The following is a 15,589-nucleotide window of genomic DNA, read 5'->3' on the forward strand; positions in this document are numbered from 1 at the left end:
TTAAATTGAAACTTTGATCAACCCATAATTACATGTCTTTCGTCCAGCACCGTGGTTCTCCGTATGAAACAAATAACCTCTTGTAAAATACATTGGCCATGTTTTAGCCTTGTTTAAAGGTCCATGCACAATCTCTTGAACCCATGTAGGAAATGGATTTGAGGCGTTCCAATAACTAACCTGCATATATATAAGTCTTGTTATGTTAAATAATAACATTAAGTACAATATGTATATCACAAAAAATGGTTTAACATACATATTCTTTAACCCAAGAATGATATTCGTCAGCTCTTTTCGCGGAGAGTTCTTTCTCCGTAAGTCCTGGATATTTTGCCGAAATATAATCCTCAAACATACTATATAGAAAGATAAGATCACCAATGTATATGAGAAAATATAGTTGAATTAGATATCTTAATATGTAACTAGTCTGAAAATATAAGTACCTTTCAATTGGCTGAAAATAGTCACAATTCCGTAAAACATATGCGTGTGCGCAACGATAGTCATCACGTGAAAGCCATATTTCATTCATTTCTCCACTTGGACGGCCAACTTGAGTAAATATAGAAGGTACTCCAGGGACATGATATTCAAACGCTTCACCTTCATCAAATCTTGTTAATCTGACCAAATAATTAAAAAGTAATTATTATGATTATTAAATTAAATATCACATTAAAAATATTTACTCTTAATTGCTCACCTTGATTTTGTTCGTATATTCGCAGCAAAGTAGTGCTCAGAGAAAATCTCGTCATTGATATATGATTCAACAATTGATCTAGCCGCATATCTTTTGTTCTTTGCTTTTCCTTTCAATTTTTTGAAAAACCTTTCAAAAGGATACATCCACCTATATTGGACAGGGCCTCCCAATTCAGCTTCGTAGGGAAGATGTATAGGCAGGTGCTCCATCACATCAAAAAAGGATGGTGGAAATATCTTTTCCAAATTTCAGAGGATTAAAACAATGTTTTGTTTTAGAATTTGAAGTCGACTTGTTTGCAAAGTTCTCAAGCATAAGTCCCGGAAAAATGCTCCAACCCCTACAATATTATATTTAGTCAAACTTCATCACAATTACTCACTTCATATATAGATATAGAACTTTAAATAATTAATTAATATACCTGATAACGCAAGGTGGACATTCCGGTCAAGGAGTTCTGCAAAGATAAATGGAAGTAACCGCTCCATGAAAACATGGCAGTCATGGCTCTTCATGCCTGAAAACTTTCCATTTTCCATATCAACACAACTAGCTAAGTCTGCTAAATAGCCATCTGGGAATTTCACCGAGTATTTCACACATTCTAATAAGCTTGTTCTGGCTTCGTCTGTCAATGTATAGGGCGGGAAAGGTGCTTTACCCCTACTATCAAGATGTAAGTGTGGCCGAGAACAGAACTTTGCTATATCCAACCTTGACATGATGGAATATTTTGATTTACCTTTCACACCTATAAGAGTGTACATGATGTTGTCCAAAAAATTCTTCTCTGTATGCATCACATCAATATTATGTCGGAGATTAAGGTCCTTCCAGTACGGTAGCGACCATAAAATGCTTTCCTTATGCCAGTTATGGTCCTTTCCATATCCATGCATCTTCCTTTCATGACCATTTCCACCGACGTCCTTGGTTCTTGTAGGATTTACACAATTCAACCGCTCAGAATAAACTTGCTCACCGGTCAAGGACTCTGGTGGATACTCTCTTGTAGCGTCTTTTCCCTTCAAGAAGTCTTTTTATTCCTCCTCAGAGGATGATCAGGAGGAAGAAATCTCCAATGACAATCAAACCAACATGTCTTCCTTCCATTCGGTAGATAAAAAGACTTTATATCGTCCATGCAAACTGGACAAGACAATTTACCATGTGTTGTCCATCCAGATAACATGCCATACGCAGGAAAGTCGCTTATCGTCCACATCAGCACTGCTTTTATGTTGAAATTTTGGCCCAAGGACACATCGTATGCATCGACTCCGGTAGACCACAACTCTTTTAACTCATCAATAAGAGGTTGGAGAAAGACATCAAGACTAGCTCGCGGATTGTTTGGACCAGAATTCAGAATTGTAAGAAACAAGTACTCAGCATCCATGCACATACCAGGGGGTAGATTATATGGCGTCAATATCACTGGCCATAATGAATGGTGATGAGACATCCCAAATGGATTGAACCCATCAGTACACAATCTCAAATACACGTTACGTGGTTCTTCAGCAAATTGAGGATTTTGTTCTTGAAAATACTTCCACTCCGCTGCATCAGACGGATGACTCATTTCTCCCACCTTTGCTTGGTGCTCGGCATGCCATCGCATTGCTGCTGCAGTCTTGTGACTCTGATACATTCTCTTCAGTCTATCACCAATAGGTAAGTACCACATACGACTATATGATACTTTGGTTCTGCGTCGGTCATTCTTAGGCTTCCATCTTGGTGTATCACAAAACAAACATTTTTCTTCCTTTTTGGCATCTTTCCAGAATAACATACAATTGTTTATACAAACATCAATTGTATGATATGGGAGTCCTAAATTGCACATCAATTTCTCTGTCTCGTAATGAGAACCCGTAGCCTGGTTTCCCTCCGGTAAATAATCACTCAACATTTCACATACTGAATCCACTAACTTTTCATTCATATTATAATCTGCCTTATTTTGCATAACTCTAGCAGCTAAAGATAATTGTGACTGACCTTCACGACAACCATCATATATTGGATTTTTTGCACTTTCTAACAAGTCATAGAATTTTTTTGAATGGTTAAGTACTGGTTCTTCTACACTCTGATAACCCCCATCCCATTGATAGTTATCATCAAAACCCACATTAGAAGGAAATGCATCATTCACCATATCCACATATCTATCTTCTACTACATTACCCACTTCCTCACTCCCACTAATAAATTTCGGATCAACATTACTCGTTCCTATATCCGTATTAATTTCTTCCCCATGCTTATACCAAACATAATAATCTGGCATAAACCCATAACTAAAAAGATGATTCCAAATTCTAGTCCCTAGAAAACGCTTCCCGTTTTTGCACCTACTACAAGGGCAAAAAAACATACCCCCGTTTTCTTGTGCAAAAGGCTGGCTATTTGCAAATTGCATGAACTGCTCCATCCCGGCTCTGAACTCTTCTGTAAAATTTCCCGTCACCTCATCGATCCTCTTGTACATCCACTCTCGGAAATTACTATAATTGTAACTTCATGACATTATTAAAAATATATAAGATCTTTTTTTTTTGTGTTGCTTTGTGTTTCTGTGAGTGAGAAAAACGATTGGTGAGCTAAGTTTATATAGAAAAATTTAGCGACTAAAAAGTGACTAAATCATGTAGTCACCAAATACCAGTACACCTACTCAGCAATGTTAAAAACGTGATTTTGAACCAACATTTTGCTACTATTTTGCGACTAAATTTTACGACACGCCGTAAATGTCGCAAAATAGTCGCCAAATTTACGACTACACAAGCTACACGCCGTAAATGTCGCAAAATAGTCGCCAAACAGTCGCTAATTAGTGGGTATTTAGTCGCTAAATTTAACGACTACTAGTTTAGTCGCCAATTGTAGTCGTAAAATCCGTGTTTTCTTGTAGTGGTATAAGCTTTCCTTTTTAATCTCTCGATTAATTTCTCTTTTTATTTTCTTTCCTTTGTACAGAAAAAACAGAAAATTGATAATAAATCTTAACCTTTTACCAAAAAAAAAAGTCGAATGAGATATAAGCTTTTTCTTATTCGTGTGTTACAAATTTGGTCGGTTTTGTTTATGTCTTTTGTAGGTGTATATATATATATATATATATCTTATTATATAAAGTATGGTTTCAAAAATTACTAACGATCATAAGATTGCGACATGTGTCAAAATCTTATAATGTTGTAAATTATTAAAATATTAGTAAAATCTTATTATTATGTTGTAAATTATACAATTTTGTAATTCTAAAGAAAAATGAATCATCTAAACAAAAAAAAATCCTTACAAATAATTTAACAATAAAAATACACATAGTTATCTTAAAGAAAATCCAAAAAATTCTACGATAATTAAACTTATACAAAAATAATCCTACGTTATATTGAATTTTTTGGCCTAATCTTAGCAAAAAAAGAATTTAAATATAAAAATATGTATACTCTCATATATATAGAGAGATGAAGACGTCATTCCAATGTATCAAATTCAATCAGAATTTTAATCATGAACACTACATATGGGAACCAAAACTGTGAAAATAACAAAAAGTCAGCCAATAAAAGGAATAAAACCATTATGAATAATGATCAGATTGTTATGATGGAGAAAACGCTTACCGATGAACCTCATATGCGGCTGAAAGTAGCTATAATTCAAGCATGGGTGGACAAACTAAATCAATGCGTAAGTATAAAACTCATATTCAGCTTCACATACATATTTTTTCATACTTGACTAAAATTATTTTACAAAATATAGGGACCACATCTTACAACTATGCAACTAAGAAAATATTAATAACTTCAACTTTTTAACCTTTTCCCCTTTTTTCTGGACACTTTCATCTAACAAAAATATATATTTCAGGATTTACTACAAACGATTAAAAGAAGTTAAAACTAGCAAACATTCGAACCCATCAAATTTAACCACATATATCTTGCAATGGAATCTAACAGAAAAAAGGAAATTTGAATATATTTTGGATGGCATTCCATCTAATAGAGGATGTATTGATAACAATCAAGATGATCATGCTCTAAACCAAAAACGAAGATGTCTCCGGAATAAAACGTCGCGAGGGTAACAATTCTATCCCATATTATGTAGTTCAATATTTTTAATTATAATAATTATTAAATTAATAAAAATATGTTAAAAATCATGTTATTTTACAAAAAAGTGTGTTGTTCTTTATTCAGGAAACAATAAAGGAAAAAACAATGACTTAGTGACATGTAATTATTGTGAAGCTTTGGTATGGAAATCTGAAAGTCTTAAACATAGTGGAAAAAATTGAAAATTTTGATTTTTTGTCAACAAGGACGAGTTGTGCTGTAACCATCTCGACAACCACCAACTTATTTAGATGACTTATGGTCACGGTCAATATCGTTTCAGAACAACATACGAGCATATAATTCAATGCTTGCTTTTACATCAATGGGTGGAAAAATTGATTACGATATCAATTCAGGAAATGGTCCTTTCACTTTTCGCATGAATGGTCAGAATTACCACAAAATTGGATCTCTACTACGAGTCGAAGGAGATCTACCACCTTTTGCGCAGCTATATGTATATGATACTGCTCATGAACTTCAAAACCGTCTCAATGCACTTGCCAAAGGAAAAAATAATGACTTGAATGAAGTATTCTCAGCGGATTGATTAAAATGCTTGACAAATACAACAAGTTAGCTAAAGTGTTCAGAATAGCTAGAGATAGATACAAATCTGGAAAAACTGAAGAATACTCAATTAGATTAATCAAAAATAACGAACGTGGTAGACAGTTTGACCTTCCACAAGGAGATGAGATTGCTGGACTTATTGTGGGTGACATGTTTATTCCAAATTGTGAGAAAGACATAATAGTTCATCCTAAAAAACCATTATTACATCTGATGAGATCATGGACGGCTCAACCGAACCAGACGGACCTAAGGAGCAGCTTGAACCAGAGGAAGCACCGGAGGAGCAGCTTGAACCAGAGGAAGCACCAGAGGAGCAGCTTGTACCAGCGGAAGCAGCGGAGGAAGCACTAATCGTTCCGGCGGGTCCTATAACAAGGTCACGGTCCAAGAGGTTCAACCAAGCCATCACTGGACTTCTCAAGGAGCTGGACAAGAACCAAGAAGACATGGCTCAAACCACTATGACATTGCTCACAGCTCAAGGTGCTCGGTAAAGGGTAAAGTGTTGCTTTGGTGCTCTTTTTCCCTTGGTCAAGTTTTGTCCCATTGGGTTTTCTTGACAAGGTTTTTAATGAGGCCTAAGTAACATTTTCAAGCCCCTTTGCCAGCCCAATTCGTGGTCCAAGGTTCCCCACAAAGGCCTTGGCCCATTTTCTATCTCTTTCTCATTCAAAACTTTGCATTTAATGCTTTTGTAATTTCCAAGACTTTGTGCATGGGCTTGCATGAGTGTGGCCTCTTGCATGAGCTCGACCTCTTCTCTTCTAGATCCTTCTTCTTCGTTTCCCTTCTCCTATTTAAGGACCTTGTATCTCTCATTTGTTTCTCATCAAACATTTTAATCAAAAACCTTTCTTTTACTTGTTTGATCTGAGAAGTGTGTAATATCTTCTCAACTTGTCTTCTTCTTAGTGTGTCATATCTAAGTTGAATTCGAGCCTGAAGTCTAAGAGATTTTCATCTCTCTTGGAAGTTCACTTCAATCCCCTTTTCTATCTGCTGCATCATTTCACCATTCCATCTCTTTCAATCCGCTGCATAATCAACCCCCTTCACCTTCCATTTGTTCGATCTATTGCATCTTTCATCCCCTGATCATCATCAATCCGACCATTCATCTTCAAAACCCTGAGAGTGTGTTCTTGGGAAGCAGATTCCTTACCAGGAGTCTATCATGTGGTATCAGAGCAACCGCTCTGCAAACAGGTTTTGAATTCCAATCGTCACTTTTCTCTTATTTTCAGATCTGTCGTTTCATCTTGCGAGAGTTTTATAAAATGTTTTACTCGTTCAAAAATTATAAAATGTATTTTTGAAAATTGATTTGAGAATTTTTGGATTCGTTTTCATAATTTTCCCAGATCTGTTTTCATTTACGTGTTTTTAGAACTATTTACTGGTGGATCTTTGTTTTTCTTTTCAGGTACCATGGTGACATAAGAAGAGGAAGAGTCATCTACATCTAGTCTTGAAAGGAAGATCCTTAAGTCAGTCACCGCAGCTATGACAACCATGCTTGATACTAGACTTGGCACTCTACACTTGAATCAACCAAACCCGGAAGCAATTCAGCGTCAAAGGCAGAACCAGGAGGAACCAAGGCAAGACGACGAAACCAGGCAGTATTATAGCCACGGTTCTTCACACAGCAGTCAGCGGAGGCGTCGACGTGAACGTCCAGTACCAAGAGATCCGTTAGGAGGTCTTAAGTGCAAGATCCCAGCCTTTCACGGAACCAGCAACCCGGATACCTACTTGGAGTGGGAACAGAAAATCGAGTTAGTGTTTGTTTGTCAAGAGGTCACCGAGGTCAACAAAGTTAAACTAGCCGCAACCGAGTTCTACGACTATGCTCTAAGTTGGTGGGATCAGCTTGTTACCAGCCGCAGACGTACCAGAGACATGCCGATCGATACATGGAACCAGCTGAAAACTGTCATGCGAAGGAGATTTGTGCCGAGTTATTATCACTGCGATCTTCATCAACGTTTGAGGAACTTAGTTCAAGGAAGCAAGACTGTCGAAGAGTACTTCAAGGAAATGGAAACCCTATTGCTAAGAGCTGATGTTCATGAAGATGGAGAAACTATAATGTCGCGATTCATGGGAGGTCTTAACCGCGAAATCCAAGACCGTCTAGAAACCCAGCACTATGTGGAAATTGAGGAGATGCTTCACAAAGCAGTCATGTTCGAACAGCAAATCAAGAGGAAGAACTCTCGATCCAGCTACAGCACCGCTAAGACCAGCTACAGCTCAGGTAAGTCAAGTTATCACAAGGAGGATAAGCCCGGCTACCAGAAGGATTACAAGCCATTCGTCAAGCCAAAGCCATTTGAGTCAGACCCGAAAGGTAAGGGTAAGGAAGTGATCACAAGGACAAGGGATATTCGTTGCTTTAAGTGTCAAGGACTTGGGCATTACGCCAGCGAATGTGTCAACAAAAGGATCATGGTTCTTAAGGATAATGGCGAGGTGGAGTCTGAAGAAGAGCGTTCGGAAAATGACTCTATGGAAGAGGGTTTGGAAGCCCCAGCTAAATGAGAGCTGCTTGTTGCTAGGAGATCGTTGAGTGTTCTAACCAAATCAGACGAGCAAGCGCAAAGGGAAAACTTGTTCCACACGCGATGTATTGTCAAAGACAAGGTATGTAGCTTGATTATTGATGGTGGAAGTTGTACTAACGTTGCAAGCAGGACTATGGTGGAAAAGCTTGGCTTAGAAGTGCTCAAACATCCAAAACCATATGCGCTTCAATGGCTCAACGAAAAAGGTGAGATGTCCGTTAAGGAACAAGTCAAGGTGCCGCTTTCTATTGGTAAGTATCAGGACGAAATCATGTGTGACATACTTCCGATGGACGCTAGCCACATTCTTCTTGGACGTCCATGGCAATCAGACCGACAAGTTCACCATGATGGCTTCACCAACCGACACACCTTTGAACACAATGGCCGCAAGACGACTCTCATTCCCATGACGCCGCATAAGGTCTATCTAGATCAGCTTAGCATGAAATAGCGAACCGCCAAACAAACTGAACCAACCGATAACAAGGGTAAGAGCAAGGTAAGTCATAATAGTTTGCTATTTGTTTATAAAGAAACTCTTGCTTGTTCTACTAACCCCGAACCGGTGCTACCGAGCAAAGTTGAGTTGGTTTTGCAAGAATATAGTGATGTGTTTCCGGAGGATAATCCCATTGGTCTGCCACCAATCCGAGGGATCGAACATCAAATCGACTTTGTACCGGGAGCCGCTCTACCGAACCGACCAGCCTATCGCACCAACCCAACCGAAACAAAGGAGCTTGAAAGACAAGTGAATGAGCTGATGGACAAAGGACATATTCGAGAAAGCATGAGTCCATGTGCCGTTCTAGTACTGCTAGTACCAAAGAAAGATGGGAGTTGGCGAATGTGCGTGGACTGCCGAGCAATCAACAATATAACGGTTAAGTATCGCCATCCTATCCCTAGATTAGATGATATGCTTGATGAATTGCATGGCTCTAGCATCTTTTCTAAAATTGATCTTAAAAGTGGATATCATCAAATCCGTATGAAAGAAGGTGATGAGTGGAAAACGGCTTTTAAAACCAAACAAGGGTTATATGAATGGTTAGTCATGCCGTTTGGGTTAACTAATGCGCCTAGCACTTTCATGAGATTGATGAATCATGTCCTTAGGAAGCATATTGGTATATTTTTTGTGGTCTATTTTGATGACATTTTGGTTTATAGCAAGAACTCAGAAGATCATGTCATGCATCTTAGACTTGTTTTAGATTTGCTTCGCAAGGAAAAACTTTATGCGAACTATAAGAAGTGCACCTTTTGCACAGATAATCTTGTTTTCCTAGGCTTTGTTGTGAGTGCAGATGGAATCAAGGTAGATGAGGAGAAAGTCAAGGCAATCAGAGATTGGCCAAGTCCTACCAATGTGAGCGAGGTGAGGAGTTTTCATGGCCTAGCAGGGTTCTACCGACGGTTTGTCAAGGACTTCAGCACTATTGCCGCCCCACTCACGGAAGTGATTAAAAAGGACGTTGGTTTCAAATGGGAAGCAGCACAGGAAAATGCCTTCCAGGCCTTGAAAGAGAAGCTCACTAATTCCCGTGTTTTAATTCTTCCAAATTTTATGAAAACTTTTGAAATTGAGTGTGATGCCTCAGGGATAGAGGTATTGGAGCTGTTTTGATGCAGGATCATAAGCCCATAGCTTTCTTCAGTGAGAAACTTGGAGGAGCTACACTCAATTATCCGACCTACGACAAAGAGCTTTATGCTTTGGTCCAAGCCCTACAAACGTGGCAACACTATCTCTGGCCAAAGGAGTTTGTCATTCATACTGACCACGAGTCTCTTAAGCACCTAAAAGGTCAACAAAAGCTCAACAAACGTCATGCGCGGTAGGTCGAATTCATTGAAACATTCCCATATGTTATCAAGTACAAAAAAGGTAAGGATAATGTCGTTGCCGACGCATTATCTCGGAGGTATGTTTTGCTTACTTCTTTGGATGCAAGATTGCTAGGTTTTGAGCAAATAAAGGACTTATATGCTGATGATTCTGATTTTAGCAAAATATTTCAATCTTGTGAGAAGTTTGCCTTTGGAAAATATTATCGCCATGAGGGTTATTTGTTCTTTGAAAATAGACTTTGTGTGCCTCACTCTTCTTTGCGAGAATTGTTTTTAAGGGAAGCACATGGAGGTGGTCTAATGGGTCACTTTGGAGTTGCTAAGACTTATAAGGTAATGCAAGAACATTTCCACTGGCCGCACATGAAACGAGATGTTGAACGACTTTGCGAACGGTGTGCGACTTGTAAGCAAGCTAAGGCTAAGGTTCAATCCCACGGTTTGTATACCCCTTTACCTATTCCTTTGCATCCTTGGACTGATATATCTATGGATTTTGTGGTTGGATTGCCTAGGACTAGGGCAGGTAAGGAATCTATTTTTGTGGTGGTTGATCGCTTTTCTAAAATGGCGCATTTCATTCCTTGTCATAAAACTGATGATGCATCTCATGTTGCTAGCTTGTTCTTTAGGGAAGTTGTTCGATTGCATGGCATTCCTAAGACCATAGTTTCTGATCGTGACACTAAGTTCCTTAGTTATTTTTGGAAAACTTTGTGGTCTAAGCTAGGAACTAGATTGCTTTTCTCTACTACATGTCATCCGCAAACAGATGGTCAAACTAAAGTTGTCAATAGAACCTTGTCCACATTGTTGCGTGTGCTTATCAAGAAGAACCTTAAGACTTGGGAGGATTGCTTGCCGCATGTAGAATTTGCTTATAATCATTCTATGCATTCCGCGACTAAGTTTTCTCCATTTGAAATTGTTTATGGGTTCAACCCCACTTCTCCTTTGGATCTAATGCCTTTACCTTTGAGTGTGAGAACAAGTCTTGATGGCAAGAAAAAGGCCGATTTAGTTAAACAGGTTCACAAAAAGGCTAAGGAGAATCTGGAGGCCCGGACGAAGCTGTATGAGAAGTATGCGAACAAAGGGCATAGAGAAGTCATCTTCAATGAGGGTGATCAAGTGTGGGTTCATCTTCGGAAGGAGCGATTCCCGGAGGAGCGAGCATCCAAGCTGATGCCGAGGATTGATGGACCATTCACAGTGCTCAAAAGAATCAACAACAATGCCTACCAACTCGACCTCCAAGGTAAGTACAAAGTTAGTGGCAGTTTCAACGTTTCTGATCTTCTTCCTTATTGTGCAGATAATTCGGATTTGAGGTCAAATCCTTTTCAAGTGGGAGAGGATGATGAGATCATGGACGGCTCAACCGAACCAGACGGACCTAAGGAGCAGCTTGAACCAGAGGAAGCACCGGAGGAGCAGCTTGAACCAGAGGAAGCACCAGAGGAGCAGCTTGTACCAGCGGAAGCAGCGGAGGAAGCACTAATCGTTCCGGCGGGTCCTATAACAAGGTCACGGTCCAAGAGGTTCAACCAAGCCATCACTGGACTACTCAAGGAGCTGGACAAGAACCAAGAAGACATGGCTCAAACCACTATGACATTGCTCACAGCTCAAGGTGCTCGGTAAAGGGTAAAGTGTTGCTTTGGTGCTCTTTTTCCCTTGGTCAAGTTTTGTCCCATTGGGTTTTCTTGACAAGGTTTTTAATGAGGCCTAAGTAACATTTTCAAGCCCCTTTGCCAGCCCAATTCGTGGTCCAAGGTTCCCCACGAAGGCCTTGGCCCATTTTCTATCTCTTTCTCATTCCAAAACTTTGCATTTAATGCTTTTGTAATTTCCAAGACTTTGTGCATGAGCTTGCATGAGTGTGGCCTCTTGCATGAGCTCGACCTCTTCTCTTCTAGATCCTTCTTCTTCGTTTCCCTTCTCCTATTTAAGGACCTTGTATCTCTCATTTGTTTCTCATCAAACATTTTAATCAAAAACCTTTCTTTTACTTGTTTGATCTGAGAAGTGTGTAATATCTTCTCAACTTGTCTTCTTCTTAGTGTGTTATATCTAAGTTGAATTCGAGCCTGAAGTCTAAGAGATTTTCATCTCTCTTGGAAGTTCACTTCAATCCCCTTTTCTATCCGCTGCATCATTTCACCATTCCATCTCTTTCAATCCGCTGCATAATCAACCCCCTTCACCTTCCATTTGTTCGATCTATTGCACCTTTCATCCCCTGAACATCATCAATCCGACCATTCATCTTCAAAACCCTGCGAGTGTGTTCTTGGGAAGCAGATTCCTTACCAGGAGTCTATCAACATCCATCCTATATGTCTCTACAATATCCTTTGTTGTTTCCATATGGTGAACAAGGTTATATGGAAAAAACCATTTCATATAGAGAAGGATAAACTACGAAGAGGTCATATGTCACAATGCGAGAGTATTATGCATACCAAATACATACAAGATTGACATCTCCAGGAACAATAATACGTTCAGGCCGTCTTTTCCATCAATATGTGGTTAATGCATATATTGCTATCGAACAAGAACGTATGAATTTTTATCTCTATAACCAGAAAAAATTAGAGCAGATCTATACAATAATGTATGTGATGCAGTTGCAACAAAACTACAGTAACAATAAAAATTTGCTTACTAACTCAAATTTGCTTACTATATGAAGAAATCTAACTCAGTTTTTCTTACTAAAGAAATATTTTATTTCGTGTAAATGGTTGAAAAAATAAATAAAATATAATTAGTATATTACATATAATTGTAGAGTATAAATATATATGATTGTTTGACAATATATATATATATATATATATGATTAGGGGTAGTCCATTCTTTTTTTTAGTGATTTTAGCATTTTTTCTGTATCGATTGTTTTAAAATTATATATAAAATCTACTGCTCAAAATTAGAATAATATGTTATCAGTTAACATATAAGATAATTATTGAATTATATGTTAGTCAAATAATTATTAACTAAAAAATCAGGAAATCCAAATGATTGTATCACTTAGGTCTATTTGGTATTAAAAATGTGTCAATTGTATCGATAATATGTTGACACGTGTCAATTCTAAATTTACTAAAAATTATAATTCAAAAATGAAACATTTTAAATCTATCATAAAAAGAAATATATAAATAAGTAACAATGAATAATTATTTATATATTGAAAATTCTAAATTTATTATATAAACTAAAATTCAGAAAAAGGGAAAATTTTTAAGCCTATCATAAATTTTTTTTATACATAAGTAACAATAAATAATTGTAGCGTATAAACAATAGATTTATTATCTTATTATATAAAGTTGGGTTTTGAAAGTTAGCCATTAACAAGATTTTGACATGTGTCAAGTTATCAATATGAGATTTTGACATGTGTCAAGTTAATATTTAATAAGAGGAATTTTTGATTACAACAAAAATATAATATTTTGTTTAATAAAATAATAATAATATAAAAGGATAACTATAAAAAATTACAGAATTTAAAAAAATAAAAAGTTTTTTAAATAATTATAAGGAGATTATATATAAATATATATATAAATATATATATAGATATATATATATTTCTTTCATAAAATTCGGAATTATAATATTATTTACTTATTTTTAATTTTAAGTTATTAATTCTACAAAAAATAGAAAAGAGATTAAGGAAAATATACAGTTAATTATGAATTCTAAATTTTGTAAATACTCACTTCTATATAAACATAGATCGTCTCATATTTAAATAATTTATTCAAAAATACTGCTTCCAATTTTGTTAAATTGGAAAATATTTTTTAATGGGAAGGTAAAATTTTCTTATTTTATAAAACAAAAATTTTCTGCTAGTTTCTCTTTTTTTCAGTTGGGAATAGGTAAGAATAATAGGTTGACCCAAAAAATGATTAATACATGCGTCTTCTTTTCCTAATATTGAAATTTAAAATTTATTGTAGTATTTTAAGATTGTTTTATTTAATTTTATATTTTAATCTTTGAATTATTTGAGATTCATATTACCGTGCTTATAATTTTCTATTGTTTTTTTAATTATGTCAAATTAATTTTCTTCTAATATCTCAACCTTGATTGGTTGTTCATAAATCTTTTTTTTTTTTTTGCAAACATAATTGTTACCATTATTCATTCAATCCCAAAGGGATATAACAAGTGGAAGCTCATCAACCTAATAGATGAATAAAATAGAACTAATCAAATACAAGTTTACAACAAACATTGATAGATACATTGGAAAAACATAAATCATTGTTGATAGATCCATAGGAGCTTAAAGACTGTGACACCCTGGTTTGCGGAAAGGTTAAAAAAATTGATTTGGCCACATATGTATTTCATCAAAGCACAATTATTTTTCGGTCAAGGGTCCTCAGAAAACTTCATGATGGGTGAACTTCCTGGAAGTGATTGTCGGAACTGTGCGAGTGAGGACAAAACACAGGAAAATATCATCAAACACTGGAAGTTATACGTAATCAATTCACGAGTAGCGAAGTGCCAATTATGATGGCCCTTATCCCAATTTAGTTTTATCAATTGCCTCTGTGAGTACCTTCTACTTTTTTTACTGTGCGAGTGAAGTTTTTAAAGTCTCTCAGACATAACAAACCGGCCATCGAACATGGATGGGTCCACAGGCCGGGAATAGATGTAGGGTCCACTTAGGAAGGTGGGCCCATGAACTGAGAGTGGACATGGATTCACTAAGCAAGGTGGCGGTTGAGGCGTTACAGAGACAGAGGCTACATCATGGTGTGTCAAAGACACTTTCACGAATACATTAGAAAATTTAACAGTAATTACTATCAAAAGATTTTGTGATATTAGAAAAAAGTTTTTACTTTCATTGGATGTCGGAGCAAGCCATTTTGAGATAGCAAAAAGACGTGAACATGTTCTCCTCACACAGGAGGAGGGCAGAGCCAAAGTTGTCTTTATGGTGGAGAAGGTTGGACACAAGGTTATCTCCCCAAGGGAGGAAGGTGGAGGAGGTTGGACGCAAGATTATCTCCCCAAGGAACGTAGGCGAAGCCAAGGTTCTCTTCATGGTGGAGGAGGTTGGACGCAAGGTTCTTTCTATAAGGGATAAGGGCGGAGCCGGGGTTTTCTCTATGGTGGTCATATATTATTGTAATAATACATCATTGATTAGTATATTATGCAATATATATTTTTCCAAAATGTTTTTGAGCATCAAATTTAGTAATTAAAAAACTATGCAGAAGTGAAAGTAAAATAGTTGGCTTAATGTATTCATATAGACATTTTCTAGGTGGTGATAAAGAATATGTTTGTAACATAGAGTACATATAGGTGTAAAAATATACTTTCTAATAACATACATAAAAGATTTGTAAATGGATATAAATCAGTGTATTTTTACAAAAATAAAATTTACAAATAACATACTACAAATTTTAATATATTTTTGTTAAATTTAATTTAATTTATAAAACTTTAAACCCGCACATCGGGCGGGTCCTTATCTAGTATTACATATAATTGAGTATAAATATATGTATGATTAGGGTCCATTCTTATCTTTTTAGTGATTTGTGTATTGTTTCTGTATTGATTATTTTAAAATTATATATACAATCTATTGCTTAAAATTAGGATAATATGTTATTAGTTAACATCTAAGATTGTTATTGAGTTATATGTTACTCAAATAA

At 36.5% G+C, this 15,589-nt stretch overlaps 1 protein-coding gene and 1 pseudogene across 2 annotated transcripts; one reads left to right on the top strand and one right to left on the bottom strand.

Moving 5' to 3' along the window:
* Positions 1-3,215, bottom strand: LOC147927668 (uncharacterized). Its single transcript, XM_087487489.1, has 7 exons — positions 3,104-3,215; positions 2,912-3,007; positions 1,883-2,761; positions 1,137-1,751; positions 450-609; positions 260-359; positions 1-180 (listed from the first exon to the last, which is right to left on the bottom strand). The coding sequence occupies exons 1-7, from the start codon at positions 3,213-3,215 to the stop codon at positions 1-3; spliced, it is 2,142 nt and encodes a 713-aa protein (XP_087343615.1).
* Positions 3,216-6,274: 3,059 nt separating this feature from the next.
* On the top strand, positions 6,275-12,540 carry LOC147927669 (uncharacterized; annotated as a pseudogene). The gene is made up of 3 exons (XR_015581592.1): positions 6,275-8,349; positions 8,599-8,863; positions 9,305-12,540. The product of XR_015581592.1 is annotated as an uncharacterized LOC147927669 (transcript).
* Positions 12,541-15,589: the final 3,049 nt, after the last annotated feature.

The sequence above is a fragment of the Camelina sativa genome, chromosome 15 (genome assembly GCF_030686135.1).
Source record: "Camelina sativa cultivar CO46 ecotype springtype chromosome 15, ASM3068613v1".
NCBI lineage: Eukaryota > Viridiplantae > Streptophyta > Magnoliopsida > Brassicales > Brassicaceae > Camelina > Camelina sativa.